Source organism: Schistocerca serialis, chromosome 5, assembly GCF_023864345.2.
Source record: "Schistocerca serialis cubense isolate TAMUIC-IGC-003099 chromosome 5, iqSchSeri2.2, whole genome shotgun sequence".
Taxonomy (NCBI): Eukaryota; Metazoa; Arthropoda; class Insecta; order Orthoptera; family Acrididae; genus Schistocerca; species Schistocerca serialis.
This window is the reverse complement of record NC_064642.1, coordinates 576,374,548-576,394,077: the sequence shown is the minus strand read 5'-3', so window position 1 is coordinate 576,394,077 and position 19,530 is coordinate 576,374,548. Positions and strand designations below refer to the sequence as shown.

General features: G+C 45.3%; 1 protein-coding gene across 1 annotated transcript in view; it reads right to left on the bottom strand.

Annotated features, from left to right (window-relative positions):
* Positions 1-19,530, bottom strand: part of LOC126482110 (carboxypeptidase B-like) — a 131,791-nt gene that overhangs the window by 70,588 nt on the left and 41,673 nt on the right. Inside the window, exon 4 of the mRNA XM_050106086.1 lies at positions 7,718-8,023. Coding sequence (XP_049962043.1) covers positions 7,718-8,023 — 306 coding nt within the window. The remainder of the gene's footprint in view (positions 1-7,717; positions 8,024-19,530) is intronic.

The window sequence follows — 19,530 nt, the reverse complement described above, 5'->3', positions numbered from 1 at the left end:
GCTCCGAGCAAGACGATTGATCTTTTTTTTTTTATTTTCTAAAAATCTTGAGCATCGGATTTTCGAGTCTTTAGAGTTATTCCTCACCAAGTCAGTATAGCGGCACACAAAACGGCTCCTTATTTACGAGGGTGGTTTGAAAATTTCTCGGAACGGAATAGAGAAAAAGTACTTACAGCGATGAAACTTTTTTTATTTTTCAATGTAGTCTCTTTGTAGATTAATGCACTTGGTCCAACGATGTTCCAGTGCCTTGATCCCATCTCGAAAATGAGTTTCCTCAGGCCTGCAAAATAGTAGTCTCTTTGTAGATTAATGCACTTGGTCCAACGATGTTCCAGTGCCTTGATCCCATCTCGAAAATGAGTTTCCTCAGGCCTGCAAAATAGTTGTCAACTCAGGCTATCAATTCTTCGTTTGAAGTGAATCTTCGCCCACCAAGAAGAATTTTCAGCATTGGGACGAGATGGAAGTCTGACGGAACCATATCAGGCGAATAAGGCGGGTGCGGCCATAGAGTAGAAATATCTCTGGAGTGAGCATTGCGTCCTGCGCATGTTGTCAACATTAAACTGGAATTGTCACGTGATCTAGGGACGACGTCGATTGTTTAGCGCCAATTCGCGTCTGCCATCAGGTAACGTCACGTCTCGTCACATAACACCAAAACATTTTATAATACCTTTCGAATGGAGGTATTCGCACAGGTCGTCAACGGAACGTCACGTCATTTCACGGTACGTCAAGGTTTCTCGGGAAGAAAATTTTAACGGTACCAGTCTGTTAACATCTTAAGTTAACCTATTTTCGCCGCGCTCATTCTCCTTATAATAGGGGATTTTGTACTGTTGTATCTTCATAATCTTTATTTTATAATAGCGCTTTATTTTAGTGACAGATTGGAGATGTTCCATGACGACTGGGATATTTTATCCACTTTCTTACACAACCGAGATCGTATATCTGAAGGCGAAAAGTTATTTAGGTTTTACAATAACACAACTGCGCTGACGCCCACAATGTATATGTATAGGAACATAAGTAGACGAAGCAAATTCCACCATATGACATTTTAAGCAAAAAAGTCAACTTTATTGAAGGAGTAAAAGACAGTTGTTTATCACGTTATTAATTACGCAAGAAAAAACAAGGTTGGATTGTAGCCTATCGCGATTGCGGTTTATCGTATCGCGACATTGCTGCTCGCGTTGGTCGAGATCCAATGACTGTTAGCAGAATATGGAATCGGTGGGTTCAGGAGGGTAATACGGAACGCAGGATCCCAACGGCCTCGTATCACTAGCAGTCGAGATGACAGGCATCTTATCCCCATGGCTGTAACGGATCGTGCAGCCACGTCTTGATCCCTGAGTCAACAGATGGGGACGTTTGCAAGACAACAACCATCTGCACGAGCAGTAAGACGACGTTTGCAGCAGCATGGACTATCAGCTCGGAGACCATGGCTGCAGTTACCCTTGACGCTGCATCACAGACAGGAGCGCCTGCGATGGTGTACTCAACGACGAACCTGGGTGCAAGAATGGCAAAACGTCATTTTTTCGGATGAATCCAGGTTCTGTTTACAGCATCATGATGGTCGCATCCCTGTTTGGCGACATCGCGGTGAACGTACATTGGAAGCGTGTATTCGTCATCGCAATACTGGCGTATCACCTGGTGTGATGGTATGGGGTGCCATTAGTTACACGTCTCGGTTACGTCTTGTTCGCATTGACAGCACTTGGAACAGTGGACGTTACATATCAGATGTGGTACGACCCGTGGCTCTACCCTTAATTCGATCCCTGCGAAACCCTACATTTCAGCAGGATAATGCACGACCGCATGTTGCAGGTCCTATACGGGCCTTTCTGGATACAGAAAATATTCGACTGCTGCCCTGGCCAGCACATTCTCCAGATCTCTCCCAACTCAAAACGTCTGGTGGATGGTGGCCGAGCAACTGGGTCGTCACAATACACCAGTCACTACCCTTTATGAATTGTGGTATCGTGTTGAAGCTGCATGGGCAGCTGTACCTGTACACGCCGTCCAAGCTCTGTTTGACTCAATGCCTAGGCGTATCAAGGCCGTTATTACAGCCAGAGGTGGTTGTTCTGCGTACTGATTTCTCAGGATCTATGCACCCAAATTGCGTGAAAATGTAATCACATGTCAGTTCTAGCCAAATCTGCTGGAGGCGCAGTTGTATTTAACCACGAACGTCCCTCAATGTGTTGCAAGTGTTAGTCGTGGTCAGAACTCTGCTCTGTGTATTTGTGAATGCGTTATGTCTAACCTAAGTGAATTCAAACGTGGGCAAATCGTTGGTGCTCCTATGGTGGGTGTTTCCGTAACCAGGGTAGCCGAACTGTTCAGTGTTTCAAGAGGCTGGGAACGAAGATTTGTACCGCATGCGGGGGAACCGGAAAAACTTGATCCGCTAAGTCACAACTCGGAGGAAATGTGTGTTGTGTGATCGTGCCGGACGGCCGTTAAAGAGAACTGTGACGAAAAACAAGAGGACGCTAGCTGTAAAAGTTACTGCAGAAATGAATGTCGCACTCGAGAACCCTGTCAGCACCAAAACCAACAACGAGGAGAGCTCCAGATGTGAGGAATTTCAGGGAGAGCTAGAATTCCAAACCCACTCATCAGTGATGCAAATTACCGTAACAAGGAAACGCGATGCAGCAGTCATAAAACCTGGACTATCGAGTAATGGAAGAATGTCATTTGATCGGATGAGTCTTGTGTTAACACTGTTACCAACCTTTGGACCATATCTCAATATTGTTGAGTCCGTGTGTTTTACTTTGAAGAGAAGGGCGCGTAAGCGCTACCCGATTCCATCATCGTTACCTGAATGTCCCTTGAATACCATACACGACCTGTATTTATCCATTCTGAGACGACTGGGAGCTGTTTTGCATATCAATGGTTTTAGTATGGCGACATGGTAATATGTTGTGTCTGAGGTGTCTACATATTTTTTTCCGCCCGTGTACAGACCAGTGAATCAACTTATTAATCACTTTTGTCTTTCATTCGCCAACGTTTGTCATCAACTCGTTCCACCAATTTCAGAAGTCATTCGATAAAGTTACTGATTGTAGCTTAGTGAATAAAATATGAACTCAGGTAGTATCGGACGCCATTTTGATCTATATAGATCAGCTGAAGGATAGGACACTAGTGCTAGCGAAAGCAAAAAAGGAAAAAAAGACGTGATATGTAACACAGGCATGGAATATCTCAGCTGATACATATAGATTATATCCTGGGCTTCCGTTGACCTGTAGAGGTCAGCTGAAGAACAGGATACAAGTAACGTAGGCGAAAAATGCGACAAACGTAAAATTTGTATCCTGTACTTCAGGTGATGTATGTAGATCAACTCAACAATAGGACAGTAATATTAGCGAAGGCGAAAAATTGCGAGAAACGTAAAATTAGTATCCTGCACTTCAGATGACCTACATAGATCAACTGAAGATTGGGATCCTAGTACAGCGAAGTCGAAAAAAGCGACAAACGTACAATTTGTAGTTGATCTATATAGGTCAGCTGAAATAAGGGATACAAATTTTACGTATGTCGGTTTTTTCACCTTCTCTAGTCCTAGTATCAGCTGAAGAGTAGGATACTAGTACTAACAAAGGCGAAAATGCGACAAAGGGAAAATTTGTATCCTGTACTTGAGTTGAACTATATAGGTCAACTGAAGAATAGCATACTAGTACTAGCGAAGGCGAAAAAAGCGACAAACGTAATATTTGTGTCTTGTACTTCAGCTGACCTATATAGGTCAGCTGAAGAACGGGATACAACCTTCGTAGCTCAGCTGAAGTACAAGATGCCAGTGTTACGTACGTTGATTTTTTTGATTTCTTTAGTACTATCCTATTCTTCGGCCCGCCCGGCTAGCCCCGCGGTCTAACGGGCTGCTTCCTGAGCGGGAAGCCGTACTGGTCCCTAGCACGAATCCGCCCAGCTGATTAGCGTCGAGGTCCGGTGTGCCGGCCAGCCTGTGGATGGTTTTTAAGGCGGTTTTCCATCTGCCTCGGTGAACGCGGGCTGGTGCCCCTTATTCCGCGTCAGTTACACTATGTCGGTTGCTGCGCAAACACTGTCTCTCGCCGCGCGGGATAGCCGCGCTGTCTAGGGCGTCTTGTCGTGGTCAACGCGGTTCGTCCCGTCGGAGGTTCGAGTCCTCCCCCTGGTATATATACATGTGTGTGTGTGTGTGTGTGTGTGTGTGTGTGTGTGTGTGTGTCGACCTTGACGTAAGTTAGTTTAAGTTAGATTAAGTAGTGTGTGAGCTTAGGGGACCAATGACCCAGCGGTTTGGTCCTATAACACCTTACAACAAAAACAAACACTGTCTCCATGTACGCGTACCGTAAGTTAGTTTAAGTTAGATTAAGTAGTGCGTGAGCTTAGGGGACCAATGACCTCAGCGGTTTGGTCCTATAACACCTTACCACAAAAACAAACAGTCTCCATGTACGCGTACACCATAATTACTCTACCACGCAAACATTTGGGGTTACACTCGTCTGGTATGAGGTGTTCCGGGAGGGGGGGCTCACTGGGGACCTACCGAACAGCAGAATAACCCTGGGTTCGGTGTGGGGCGGCGGTGGGGTGGGTTTACTGCTGTGGTCTGTTGGAACCTCTGAGGGCTACGGCGGGACGAAGCCTCTCCATCGTTTCTAGGTCCCCGGTTTAATATACAATAAACACACACAATCCTATTCTTCAGTTAACGTACATAGTAATTGCAGAGGAAACAGCAATTGGAATGACTCATTATCAGACAAAGGTATAGTTAGAAATGTGTATACAAATGATTTAAAATTACCACAAGCGACAAAATGCGTACACAGTAACTATATCTTAATAATACGTTCATTTATTTTTATTTACGAATCTGACGCTTTACCACAGAAGATAGCTGATTTATTATCTATGGCTCGAACAGAAACAAAGTAATTTATATGGCAAAAATATGTCATTGGTCAAAGCCGACGAGTTGTATGCCATTCTTGGCTAGCCTTTGTATGAACGTTCAAGCATGCGTTTCTCGCGATGTTTCCATTTATTTGTCGAATCCCTATATACTACTTAAGAGTCATGTTATTGACTACTCTAATTGTCGTTGATTCATATTACTATAGCAAGAAGAATATAATAATTCCAATCCCAAAGAAAGCAGGTGTTGACAGGTGTGAAAATTACCGAACTATCAGTTTAATAAGTCACAGCTGCAAAATATTAACGCGAATTATTTACAGACGAATGGAAAAAACTGGTAGAAGCCGACCTCGGGGAAGATCAGTTTGGATTCCGTAGAAATGTTGGAACACGTGAGGCAATACTGACCCTACGACTTATCTTAGAAAATAGATTAAGGAAAGGCAAACCTACGTTTCTAGCATTTGTAGACTTAGAGAAAGCTTTTGACAAGGTTGACTGGAATACTCTCTTTCAAATTCTAAAGGTGGCAGGGGTAAAATACAGGGAGCGAAAGGCTATTTACAATTTGTACAGAAACCAGATGGCAGTTATAAGAGTCGAGGGGCACTAAAGGGAAGCAGTGGTTGGGAAGGGAGTAAGACAGGGTTGTAGCCTCTCCCCGATGTTATTCGATCTGTATATTGAGTAAGCAGTAAAGGAAACAAAAGAAAAATTTGGAGTAGGTATTAAAATCCAGGGAGAAGAAATAAAAACTTTGAGGTTCGCCGATGACATTGTAATTCTGTCAGAGACAGCAATGGACTTGGAAGAGCAGTTGAACGGAATGGACAGTGTCTTGAAAGGAGGATATAAGATGAACATCAATAAAAGCAAGACAAGGATAATGGAATGTAGTCGAATTAAGTCGGGTGATGCTGAGGGAATTAGATTAGGAAATGAGACACTTAAAGTAGTAAAGGAGTTTTGCTATTTGGGGAGCAAAATAACTGATGATGGTCGAAGTAGAGAGGATATAAAATGTAGACTGGCAATGGCAAGGAAAGCGTTTCTGAAGAAGAGAAATTTGTTAACACCGAGTATAGATTTAAGTGCCAGGAAGTCTTTTCTGAAAGTATTTGTATGGAGTGTAGCCATGTATGGAAGTGAAACATGGATAATAAATAGTTTAGACAAGAAGAGAATAGAAGCTTTCGAAATGTGGTGCTACAGAAGAATGTTGAAGATTATGTGGGTAGATCACTTAACTAATGAGGAGGTATTGAACAGGATTGGGGAGAAGAGAAGTTTGTGGCACAACTTGACTAGAAGAAGGGATCGGTTGGTAGGACATGTCCTGAGGCATCAAGGGATCTCAAATTTAGCATTGGAGGGCAGCGTGGAGGGTAAGAATCGTAGAGGGAGACCAAGAGATGAATACACTAAGCCGATTCAGGAGGAGGTAGGTTGCAGCAGGTACTGGGAGATGAAGGAGCTTGCACAGGATAGAGTAGCATGGAGAGCTGCATCAAACCAGTCTCAGGACTGAAAACCACAACAACAATGATCAAATTATTGATTTGTGTTATGTAAAGGAATTATATAAATTTTTTATGAGTATATAGACACTAGTTCAACTACCAGAGATTAATGCGTAAAGCATTTGCTGAACAAAATAAGCTCTTCGTTTATTAGTTTTAGAATAAGTTACCTTTCGCTGTTATCCTGTCCTAGTGTTAAGACGTGTTGTGCCATTTCTTATTGATAAAATTGGTTTAAATAATGAAAGTGATTTCGTCTTTTGTGATACCATGGGTCCCAGCTCCTCAAATTCTGGAAAATTATTACTATTATTTTAATTTTCAAAAAATGGCTCTGAGCACTATGGGACTTAACATCTTAGGTCATCAGTCCCCTAGAACTTAGAACTACTTAAACCTAACTAACCTAAGGACATCACACAACACCCAGCCATCACGAGGCAGAGAAAATCCCTGACCCCGCCGGGAATCGAACCCGGGAACCCGGGCGTGGGAAGCGAGAACGCTACCGCACGACCACGAGATGCGGGCTATTTTAATTTTATGCAGAGAATTTAGGTGGAGGCAACGATCTTCACGGCGACGCTGCTCAACAATAGAGGTAAGTGAATGCGTTCATCTTTTTCCTTTCATGGCCGCTACCGTCAATTTCAATATATTTGCCGCGACATTCAGAACCTGCAGCCTTCTTTTTCATTTACTTTCGAAGTCCACGCATTTACGTTCTAAGATGAATAAATGCATTTAACTGTAATTATTTTTATCCAGGCCACGGTTGATGATTGCACTCAAAATGTACGTGCCTCTATCCCGTTCGTATGTTCGCATACATTTGAGTGTGTACAAGCGTAACTATAGTTGAGACTCATTTCCTACACAGTATTAACGCTATTTTTTTTTTTTTTTTGACCGCTCATTCGCGAATGTACGTGCCCTCTTATTTGACGTAGTCAGTCGGCCGTATTCTTTAATAACATTATTTGTAATATTCAGTGGCTTAGTTTCCACAATTGATCTTTGCCTGTGTCGCGACAGCGCTTCACGCGAAATATTTATTACGCGACATCCGCAATAACTTTTATTTCAAAATATCGACGACGGACTGAAGAAAGATTTTTCTAAGAATAACAATAGCAAAACATAATAATATAAGAGGACGAGTTACAATTATTACTTACGAACTGTCGTGTCGCATCTATGTTAGTGTTCGGACTTACCGTTGTGAAGGTATACTCGTATCCATCAGGGTTGATAAGGGGTAGAATGTGCCAGTCGATGCTGTTGACGAGAGAGCTGTGTACTCCGTTCTCGACCAGCTGGTTGATGACGTAGAGGGCGGCGGCGGGCGCGATCCACTCCCTGGCGTGGATACCTGCGTCCATCAGGATCACTGGTCGCGCACCATCGCCGCCGGACGATATCTGTATCACGTCCAAGGATCGACCCTCATAGCTCTGTCCGATGGTCTCCACTCTCACCCTGATGGGAAAGCTCGCCGCCAGATTCAGCAGGTACTGCCGTATCTGCAAATGGACGACAGGGCTATTCTGCTATAGGCTGCATAATCGTCTGAGTTTTGGATATCATTTGCCATGTTCATTTATTTATTGTGTTTCGACATATTGAAAAACAAAATACACAGAGTCTTTTGATCCATCGTGGACGTGGGACAGCGGCTGGTCAAATATTTCATAAAGATATCAGCCAAACAGCCGAGCAAATTAAGGTGTTATTTTATTTTCGCTACCAGTTTCGGCAATTCAATACGCCATCTTCAGGTCCCATATGCACCTCTAAAAAATGGTCAATACTGGCATACTGGGGCCATCTGTTTCCGGAAGTCGTGAATTCTCAAGTGTTTCCTTCGAAGACTTGACTGCCAGTATCGATAATTTTTGAGAATTGCATATGGGCCCTGAAGATAGCACACTGAATTGCCGAAACTGGTAGCGAAAATTAAATAAAATATCTTCTTAAGTTGCACGGCTGTTTGGCGAATTTCTTTGTTAAATATACAGGGCTTATATAAATGAATGGTGCAGTTGTAAAAATTAAAAATCGATTTAGTAATTTATGCGGAAAAACCTTTCAGGATAAGCAGCGGCAGCTGTCTAAGTGTTTGATGCATTAATCACAATCAAATGGTTCAAATGGCTCTGAGCACTATGGGACTTAACATCTGAGGTCATCAGTCCCCTAGAACTTAGAACTACTTAAACCTAACTAACCTAAAGACATCACTCACATCCATGCCCGAGGCAGAATTCGAACCTGCGAACTTAGCGGTCGCGCGGTTCCAGACTGAAGCACCCAGAACCGCTCGGCCACACCGGCCGGCTTAATCGCACTCCTACAATATGTGGAGTGCAGTGCGTGCTTTGTCCGATCACACTCTTTCTCAAGGGACACTGTCATTGGCTGTACATAAACTCGGTCTTTCACAAACCTCCACAAAAAGAAATCGCAGAGTATTGAATCGGGCGTGTGGCGTGTCCCGAGGGAGAAGCTTGTTGTCTACTGTTGCAGATAGTCCAATCCTGGATTGGACGAGCTGCAACAGTAGACAACAAGCTTCTCCCTCGGGACACGCCACACGCCAGATTCAATACTCTGCGATTTCTTTTTGTGGAGGTTTGTGAAATACCGAGTCGGTGAAGAGCACAATTGAGAAGCTCTTGTGTATGCCTGTGAAAATGCGGTGGAGTACCATCCTGTTGCATAATTAATCATCATACTGGTGTTCAGTTGGGATAGCATCCAGGTTTCCAACATGTCTCGAAATGAGTTACCAGTCACCGTTTGTTGCTCGAAGAAAAATGGACCGTGAACTTTCTCGCGCTACACCACGCAGAAGACATTCAGTTTTGGAGAGTCACGCTGGTGCTCCATCAACGCGTGCGGTCTCTCGCTTCTGTGTGATCACCTTGACACTTACATGGAAAGTTGGTTCCTGGCGAAATACGAGTCTTTCCACAAAACGATCGTCCTCCATTTTTAACTGCAGCTCTTAGCAAAAGTCACGCCTATTCACTTTGTCTACTGGTGTAACGGTCTGCACTAATCCCATTTTTTACGGTTTAAAACATAGCCACTTGCGCAACACCTTCCACGCTGTAATCTTTGGTACGAACAATTTCCTGCTTGCTGTAATAAGCAACTTGCGAGGACTTGCGCCTCATGCCTTCTTTAGACGTTCGCGTCAGACTGACGAGGTGGACCACGATTCTTCCTCTTACAAAAGCATCCGGTTTTCACGAGCTGTCGGTACCACCTACCTGTTTTATTCTTGTGTGGTGGATCTTCCCCAAACCCTGCGTGAAACTCATGCTGCACTGTAGTCACAGATATGGACACCTCAAAACGGAGCACACAGAAAGCCTATTCCTGTTGCAACGTCGTCTTGGAAACAGGCGCTACGTCTGCGCAGTAAGCGTGAGAAGCGAACACCGGGTAGTACATGAAAAACTTGGACAGTTTTCGCTGCTAATGGTATAAGGTATGTTCATGCAAGGTAATAAATTGGTTCATTATTAATTTTTAAAACCGCACCATTCCTTTACAAGCACCCTCCATACGGGGTGATTTCTTTCCACCGAGTACAAACTCTAGGGACTGATCGATGAAAGGATATGGAACAAAAAAGATCTAATGAACTGATATCCGGAAATGTATGGTTTCCATGCTAAATACCATTTATTCAGTCATACTTTGTCATAGAGACTGTACCATGCAGCCATAGTTAAAGTACGCATGGTTTCCTCCTTGGTTCTGTTCCTCATACATCATGCCCTAGCGCCCTCTCCTGCCGTAGTAACTGGTAATGTTATGTCGAATTCACTTCTGTTGCTGGCTCACCTTCTAGTGCATGTGATACAGCGCTGTATACAATGGTTCCGTATTCGAATCGAGAGCTTGCCGACATGGTGTTTACTTACGGAAAGGCACATGGCAGCGGGCAGCAAGGTTGTATCAGAAGACCAATCCCCCCCCCCTCCCCCCCCCCCCTGACAAAAACCACAGTATTCAATGTTTGAAACACTGTTTCACCGTTTCTCTGAGTCAGGGCCGTTTCAGGAAGCAGGAAATCATGAACGACGTACCCGAAATGTTCGGACAGCAGACTTGGAGGAAAATGTGATTAACACTGTGGTAGGTAAACGCCCTGTCACTACCAGGGCAGCCAGTACACGGTAAGCTAGATGACCGTGTGGACCATTCTCCATCACAACCGTTACAGCTTGTGCAGGGCTTACTAGCGACAGACTTTCGATATCGGGAGCAGTTTTGTCACTGGTTTATTCACCAGGCAACCACGATTCTGGTATTTGTGTCACCCTACCTATTCACAGATGAGTCTACCTTTACGCGGAGTGGTATCTTCAACTTTCATAACAGTCATTTCTGGGTAGTACGCAGAACCCCCATGGTATGGTGACAGCGAATCATCAGCATCGGTGCAGCAGGAATGTGTGGACCGGGATAATTGGCGACCGTATTTTGAGACCAGCCTTCCTTCCACGTCGCGTAGGCCTACTTTGCATTCGCCGGCAGTATGTGTTCTGATCTACCACCGCATGATCTTTCAGGAGCGTTCTTCTGTGACGTGTCTGATGGTCTGTGGTTCGCTGCAGTCACAAGTGGGGATGATTGATTAACACATTTATGTAAAAACTATGCAGATCTTCCATACTGGTTTCCAATTCTGTATAACAATGATTACGTTTTACGTTGCAAGTCAAACCCCACTGGTTTGCAAACTGTAAATTTTCGCAGCCGGTAAAGTCACACTTGTTAAAAAATTCCTGACTCTTATGCCGTGATCGGACGAATTTCTTGTTGAAACCCAACGTTTCGGCCCCTTCTGCCGATGACATCTTCAAGAGGGGGTGTAGATTTCTCGAAGATCCGTTACACGTGCTGGTTCGTCACTAACTTAAGTAAAATTCCGTCTCTACATGCTCCCGCGCAGAGGCGTGCCGTTACTTATTTTCGAAACTCGACTGGTATTGGTCGTTGTCGGTTGTTGGCTTCCGGTATCGTTATCAAAAAAAGGGTTCAAATAGCTCTGAGCACTATGGGACTTAACATCTGTGGTCATCAGTCCCCTAGAACTTAGAACTACTTAAACCTAACTAACCTAAGGACGTCACACACATCCATGCCCGAAGCAGGATTCGAACCTGCGACCGTAGCAGTCGCGCGGTTCCGGACTGAGCGCCTGAACCGCTAGACCACCGCGGCCGGCTATCGTTATCACCCCATGGTTGAATACAGGTACACATCTTCTTCAGATACTATTTTGTTTCGCTCACTACTACTTCCGACAGATGCCCGAGGCAATCGGTTTGAAGATGTAGAGATAATGCTTACACACGGTCTACAACAGCTTGGTACTTACTATGAAAAGAATCAACTCGCACCCAATCCTAAGAAAACGCAGGTGTGTTCATTCCACCTGAAACAAAAAATCTGACAGGAAACTTGAAATATTCTGGAATGGAGTTGCACTAGAATATTGTTCCCACCCAGGGTATTTGGGTATGACTCTCGACCGTACACTGACCTACAAGGAACATTGTCTGAAGCTGAAGCAGAAAGTATCCTCCATAAACTGCCTCCTTCGGAAACTGGCGGGATCGAACTGGGGTACACATCCACAAACATTAAGAACAACAGCTCTTGCCTTATGCTGTTCTGCAGGAGAGTATGCTAGCCCAGTGTGGTACAATTCAGTACATGCAAAGCAGGCTGATGTAGCCTGATATGACAGCTGTAGCATTGTTACAGGCTGCCTAAGGCCAATCCCCATGGACGTTCAATGTATCGCTCGGATTGCTCCATATGACATCAGAAGAGAGGTCGCCGCTAACACCGAGAGGCATAAATCAAATACAGTGAACTCACATCCACTCTTTGGACATCAACCTGACAAGCCAAGACTGAAGTCCAGGAAGAGTTTCCCAACAACTTCACAGCCATTAGAAGGATCAGCTGCGGCTACCCGACTCACCAAATGGAAAGAAAGATGCCAACACCTGTCAAACTGGATGACACCACAAGAATCCCTGCCACCTGGACACATGGAGAAGTGGGTCATCTGGAAGTCCTTGAACAGACTACGGACCGAAGTCGTAAGATCGAGGGACAGTCTTCTTAAATGGAACTTCCAACTGCCAAATTCCAACACAACACTGTGCGAATGCCGTGAATTGCAGACAACCCGGCATCTCTTCAAATGTAACTCATGCCCAACCAGCTGTAGCATGAAGGACTTAACCTCTGCAGCACTCAGTGCTGTCAAAGTTGCCCAATTCTGGGTGAATACTGTATAGTTTTCTTTGTATGTATTGTATATGTGTTCGTTTTAGTGTACCTTTGACACGAGTAAAGAAAGACTGCTTCCGATTAAGGTTATTGGGGCGTTTAATAATTTCTGTGGCCTCTCTGTATATCCTTTCATAGTAGCCACTTGTAGTTGCCGGTACTGTAGTCGAATCAAATTGAATCCGGTGGTCTCCTGGTTGTAAAAAATGTTCCGCAACATCTGATTTGTCAGTTTCCTTAAAGTGCCCTTCGATTCTTCGAGTACCTTTTCGACCAATTTTTAGTATTACCCATGTCACGTCTCCACACTTACAGGGTATCTTGTAAATCCCTACTTTCTCAGCGGTTTGCAGACCTCTTCGGCTGACTTTACGTGTCCTGTTTATTGCTGATGGGTTTGTAGATTATAGCGATATTCCGTTTCGTCAAGATCTTTTCTATGCGGTCAGTGATATCTTTTATAAATGGCAGGAGAACTTCTGATTTTGGAGACGTGTGTACATCTCTATGATCTTTTCGTGGCCGTGTTAACGCTCTTTTCGTATTAGCGGACGAGTACCCATTCTGCAGTCATGCATTGGTGAGATATTCCGCCCGCATCTCGTGGTCGTGCGGTAGCGTTCTCGCTTCCCACGCCCGGGTTCCCGGGTTCGATTCCCGGCGGGGTCAGGGATTTTCTCTGCCTCGTGATGGCTGGGCGTTGTGTGCTGTCCTTAGGTTAGTTAGGTTTAAGTAGTTCTAAGTTCTAGGGGACTGACGACCATAGATATTAAGTCCCATAGTGCTCAGAGCCATTTTGAGATATTCCAATTCCGCGTCGACCAGCTCCCGTACACAGATGATCTTCCCTCTATCAACTAACGTTTCTTACAACGCTAACTATTCCGGAAAAGGTCTCGGAAGGCCCAATGGTACCTACCTGCCACCGTTTCATCTTCAGCCCAAAGGCGTCATCGAAAGCGGCATGGGTGTCAGCACGCCGCGCTCCCGGGCGTTGTCAGTTTTCGTTACGTGGAACCCCTGCTCCTCAATGAAGTAACTCCTCAACTAACCTCATAAGAACAGAGTGCTCCCGCTTGCCAACAGCGTATGACGCACCTGGACTGTCTCCCAAGCCTGACAGTGTTTAACTTCGGTGATCTGACGGGAATCAATGTACCCAATGCGGCTAGGCCTTTGGCTTTTATTAACACGGCATATTGTTATTTTGATCTCCAGTCTGTTTTTGAGTCCATCCTCACTGTCTTTCCTTATGGTAAAGAATATCGAAAAGAAGGCAATGCAGTAGAATGGAGTCGAACAGCACTGTTGGGTGGCTGACGCCAAGGGCAGTTTCAGTCGCCTAGTTGGAAAGGTTTCCCCTCTTTCACGAAAGATGCATGCTGTGTCGCATGTACACGAGTTGAGTATACACCGACAAAGCAAGACATTATGACCACCTATTTAACAGCTTGTTTGTCCGTCTTTGGAACGAAATAAATCACTGATTCTTTGTATCAGGTATCCAACAGTTTGTTGGTAGGTTTTGCAGGTATCTGGCATTAGATACCTACGCTAAATTCGCGTAAATAACGGGCCGCTTATTAGCGTATTCTGTGATAGCATCCGATTGCAACACAGATGGGTTCCATAGGATTTACATCAGGCTAATTTGGTCGCCGAAACATCAACGTGATTTCACTACAATCTACTCAAACCACCGTAGCACGATTCTGGCTGTGAGACACGAGCAGTTATACCGCTGAAAGATGACATCGCCGTCGGGGAAGACATCAAGAATGAAGAGATGTAGACGGAGCGAACCTGTCAGCGTGTCTTCGATTACTACCGCAGGTCCCACGCAAGCCCAGGAGAATGTCTCCCATAGCATAATACTGTTCCCACCAGCCTGCGCCCGTGGCGCACTGCACATTTCGAACCGTCATTCACCTCGATGACGGCGTTTGTAGAGACGAACATCGACCCAGAGTAGCAAAAATGTGATTCACTTGAAGAGCCGACACGCTTTCATTAATCGACAGTTGAATCCCAATGGTCCCGTTCCCACTGCAGCCGTAATTGACTGTGTCGCTGGGTCAGCATGTGAACACGTAGGGGTGGTCAAGAATGTGCAGTGAACGGCGTTCTGCTAAACACTTGTGGGTGCATCGGCATTGTGCTCTTTCAGCAGAGGTGCCACAGATCTCCATCTATCCCCCGAACCCCACGTTCTGTGATGAGTCGTTGACGTCCAACCATTTAGCGCCTAGAAGAGGTTTCACTGTCCTTCTACCTCTTTCCGTAAATGCTTACAACAGTAACACGTAAACATTCGACCAACTTCGCCGTTTTCGAGATATCCGTTCACAGGCTCTTCGTAATAATAATTTGCCCTTTGTCCAAGTCTCAGTGGATTTCCCTGTTTGTAGCCCATATCTTCGGCAGGGTGATCCACCATCCGTGTCCGCTCCGCTTAGATAATTATATTGCCGCATCACATGCCCGCAACGCCACCAGGCGGCATCCAGCGTCAGGTGAGCAGTGGTCAAAATGTTTTGGCTTATCAGGGTATGTCCATTATAATTATCCGGGCTGTTATGCCGTGGTCGGTTGATGCATTCTGCGTCAATTCCCAACGTTTCGTCCCCGTCTGCGAAGGACATTTTCAAGGGGGTCTGTAACTCGATGGAAGGTCCAACACACCCACTGGCTCGCTACATCAGGTCCAACACACCCACTGGCTCGCTACAGTCAGTAGCGAGCCAGTGGGTGTGTTGGACCTTCCATCGAGCTACAGATCCCCTTGAAGATGTCCTCCGCAGACGGGGACGAAACGTTGGGAATTGACACAGTATTCATCAACCGACCACGGCATAACAGCCCTGATAATTATAATGGACATGACATTTCCGGCCGTGAAAGTCTACATTTTAGTATTATCAGGGTATGTTACTATGATGAGTGCGTATGGGTCTTCAGTGTCATATTTGCGTTACTGATGATAACGATGGAGAAAACCGGTGCCGGCTCATAGCCTGCTCCTCTCGAATACCAGCAATGGAGCCGCCGTGCTTAACATCGCTATCAACAGCGTCACATAGTCCCACTTCATGAGAGACTGCAGATACGTTTGGAATTTAATCTAATACATTGGCGCAATATTCGGTATCAAGAGCTATACATCGTCACTTCTCCTCCTTTTTTCTGTCAAATACATCTACGTCTACTTCTACATATACGTCTACATGCAGAGAACTGACTGTAATGCGGAGAAACCGCGAGAAACCCATGCTGGAACATAAATGCAGACGCTAGCCAAGCTTGCAGGTCGCGCTCTCGCATTTTACCACGAATGGCACTTGTACAATGTTTTCAGTACGTTGTAGATGACAGTCGTGGTCAGATCAGTCAGTGTTCTGTGTTGCGAATGCATTATGTCAGAGTGAATTGGCAAAGTGTTGCTGCTCGTACGACGGGTGCGTCCGGTAACCAAGGCAGCGGAAGCGTTTGGGTTGTCAACAGGCACCGTATCGAAAATTCATACTGCACACAGGGAAAGCAGAAATACGACATCCACCCATTCACAATGCGGATGAAAATGTGTACTGGGTACCTGTTCTCTTGCGTGAGGGCCGCGAGAGGAGATACGAGGAATAAGTTCTTATACGGAATCTACCACATGCTGCATGATGGAGGTTACCTTGTACTGCTCACTGTCATTCCCTATCCTATTCCACTCGCAAAAGTAGCAAGATATAACTATTGGTTGAAATAGTGTCGTTCTGCAGTCTGTCGACAATTCCGCCTTCTCTGACCTTACCTGATCTGACCTTACCTAGCCTAGCCCAACCCTGCCTCTGAAGCTCCCTTCGTGTTGTTTTCGGTGCTGACAGGTTTCGCGAGAGCGACATTGAGTTCTGGAGTGACATTTTCAGCTGTCTTCCTCTTATTTTGCGCCATAATACTCCCTCACGAGCTTACGTGCTCCTTTCCATTACGAGTCGCTTTGCAGTGTTACACCAAGATATTTAATCGACGCCAGCCGCTGTGGCCGAGCGGTTCTAGGCGCTTCAGTCCGGTACCGTGCTGCTGCTACGGTCGCAGGTTCGAATCCTGCCTCGGGCATGGATATGTGTTATGTCCTTAGATTATTTAGGTTTAAGTAGTTCTAAGTCTAAGGGACTCATGACCTCAGATGTTAAGACCCATAGTGCTCAGAGCCATCTGAACTATTTAATCGACGTCGGTATGTCAAGCAGCACACGTATAACCACTGTATTCGAATATTAAAAGATTATTTTTCCTACTCATCCACATTGACTTGTATTTTACGGCATTGTAGAGCAAGCTACCATCAATCACACCGAATAGAAATTCAAGTCCTGTATCCTCTTACAATCACGACAGTTTCCCGTACACTATAAAGGGTTCAAATGGCTCTGAGCACTATGGGACTTAACATGTGAGGTCATCAGTCCCCTAGAACTTATAACTACTTTAAAAAAATGGCTCTGAGCACCATGGGACTTAACTTCTGAGGTCATCAGTCCTCTAGAACTTAGAACTAATTAAACCTAACTAACCTAGGGACATCACACATATCCATGCCCGAGGCAGGATTCGAACCTGCGACCGTAGCGGTCGCACGGTTCCGGAAGAACGGCCTAGAACCGCTCGGCCACATCGGTCGGCACGTACACTATAACGTCATTACCTTATCAGTCAGATCGTTTACGTACGAGATGTAGAGGGCAAGAGGCGTCCTATCGCACTTCCCTGGGCACTCCTGGCGATACCTTTGTCTCCGATGTACACTTGCCTTTCAGGGAAACGTTCTGGGTTCTGTTACTTAAAAAGTAATAGCGGTGAAGATTTCCTGTACAACAAGGATTCGAGGTGGCTACCTCAGACTCGAGCGGTGCCACATGAACGTGGGTGACTAGCCACTTCTACCGAGGCGTGAATTTCAGCGAGATGTGCGTGAGACGATATCTGACAGCGTCTGGCTGCCGGGGTAAAGCTGGAGTGCTTTGTAAACAAACCGCGCGCGTTATACGTGACAAGAGCGACATCGGTCAACGTGCCGAGCGGTAAATTGGTTTTGGATTTAGCGGCGTTCTAGCGAAGGAAATTCGACTGGAGGAATGCAACACCAATTTCTAAATCTTCTTACGATTACATTGTACTATCGTAGCATCGCATCACAAAACTATAAGAACTTTTATTTTTGCAGGTAACACTACTGGAAAATAATTCACATACGAATTGAATACCTTCTCGCCGGCCGGAGTGGTCGAGCGGTTCTAGGCACTACAGTCTGGAACCGCGCGACCGCTACGGTGGCAGGTTCGAATCCTGCCTCGGGCATGGATGTGTGTGATGTCCTTAGGTTAGTTAGGTTTAAGTAGTTCTAAGTTCTAGGGGACTGATGACCTCAGAAGTTAAGTCCCATAGTGCTCAGAGCCATTTTTGAATACCTTCTCCATGAATCCATACGTGGACTCCAAAATGTGCAGTGTGTCTGCGTTAGTATAGAGTATTCCCTGAAAGATATTCACACAGTTTATCGCATACATTTATCGTAAGAAATGAAACCACGATCGTAAAACTCATTACACCATATTTAGAGACTGTGGCTTGACGATAACATACGAATTTCTGACGAAGAAGTTGCATGAATAATCGCTTTTAAAATGGGAAGAACGAGATATAAAGCATTAAGAAAAAAAATAAACAACGTAGTAAGGTAGAGTGTATCACAAACTATTCATTTCGTTAGTGTAATACAACATTCATCATATAAAATGGTTCAAATGGCTCTGAGCACTATGGGACTTAACATCTGAGGTCATCAGTCCCCTAGACTTCCTAGACTTAGAACTACTTAAATCTGACTAACCTAAGGACACTACACACATCCATGATTGAGACAGGATTCGAAACTGCGACCGTAGCAGAGGCTCGGTGCCGGACTGAAGCGCCTAGAACCGCTAGGCCACAACGGCCGGCCTCATCATATTAAAACAGGGTCGTCTACGTCCGTTACTGTAGAGCGTGAAATGCAAGTCATACACTTTTTTCTAGAGTATAACAACAGTAGAGCACTTTACACTCTCCCAAGCGATGAGCGGTGGCTGCCGCTTTCGACATAGGTCCGAGTCCGCAGCGCCTTCGTGGGAACCGCTGACGAATGCGAGGAAGGGGGCCCCGGAGAACTCTGACGCATGCGGCGTTCCGAGGCAGCCAGTCTGCCGAGAAATCTTTCGCAAAAACGTTACTGGACGGAAATTGTATTACCAGTGTGTCAGAAAGTGAAATATGCTGTAGCTAAGGACTTCAGCATAAAGACGAAAGGCAGTATAAAAATTTAGACAACGAGCGTTTCCGAATGCGAGACATTGCATTCAAACGACACGCTGTTTACCGCTGGACCACGGGCGTGGACGTAGCGTAACAACTCGAACAGACGCAAGAATTGCTCCAGAAACTGCCGAAACCTCCAGCGTTGCTAGTTTATGCAGATAGCTGCACTTAGTGTGTTATCTGCGTGGTCATGTTGCGATCGGTGCAAATTTAGACTCTGCAGCAGCCTGCCGCCGGTGAGGTTTCATGACAAAGAGTGTAAATTCTCACAAACATCTTTCTCAAAATAAGGCATACACTTGGGGGAAAAAGTCATGGGATAACTCTTGATGTCGTGACGGACCTCCTTTGCCCAGTGTAGTGC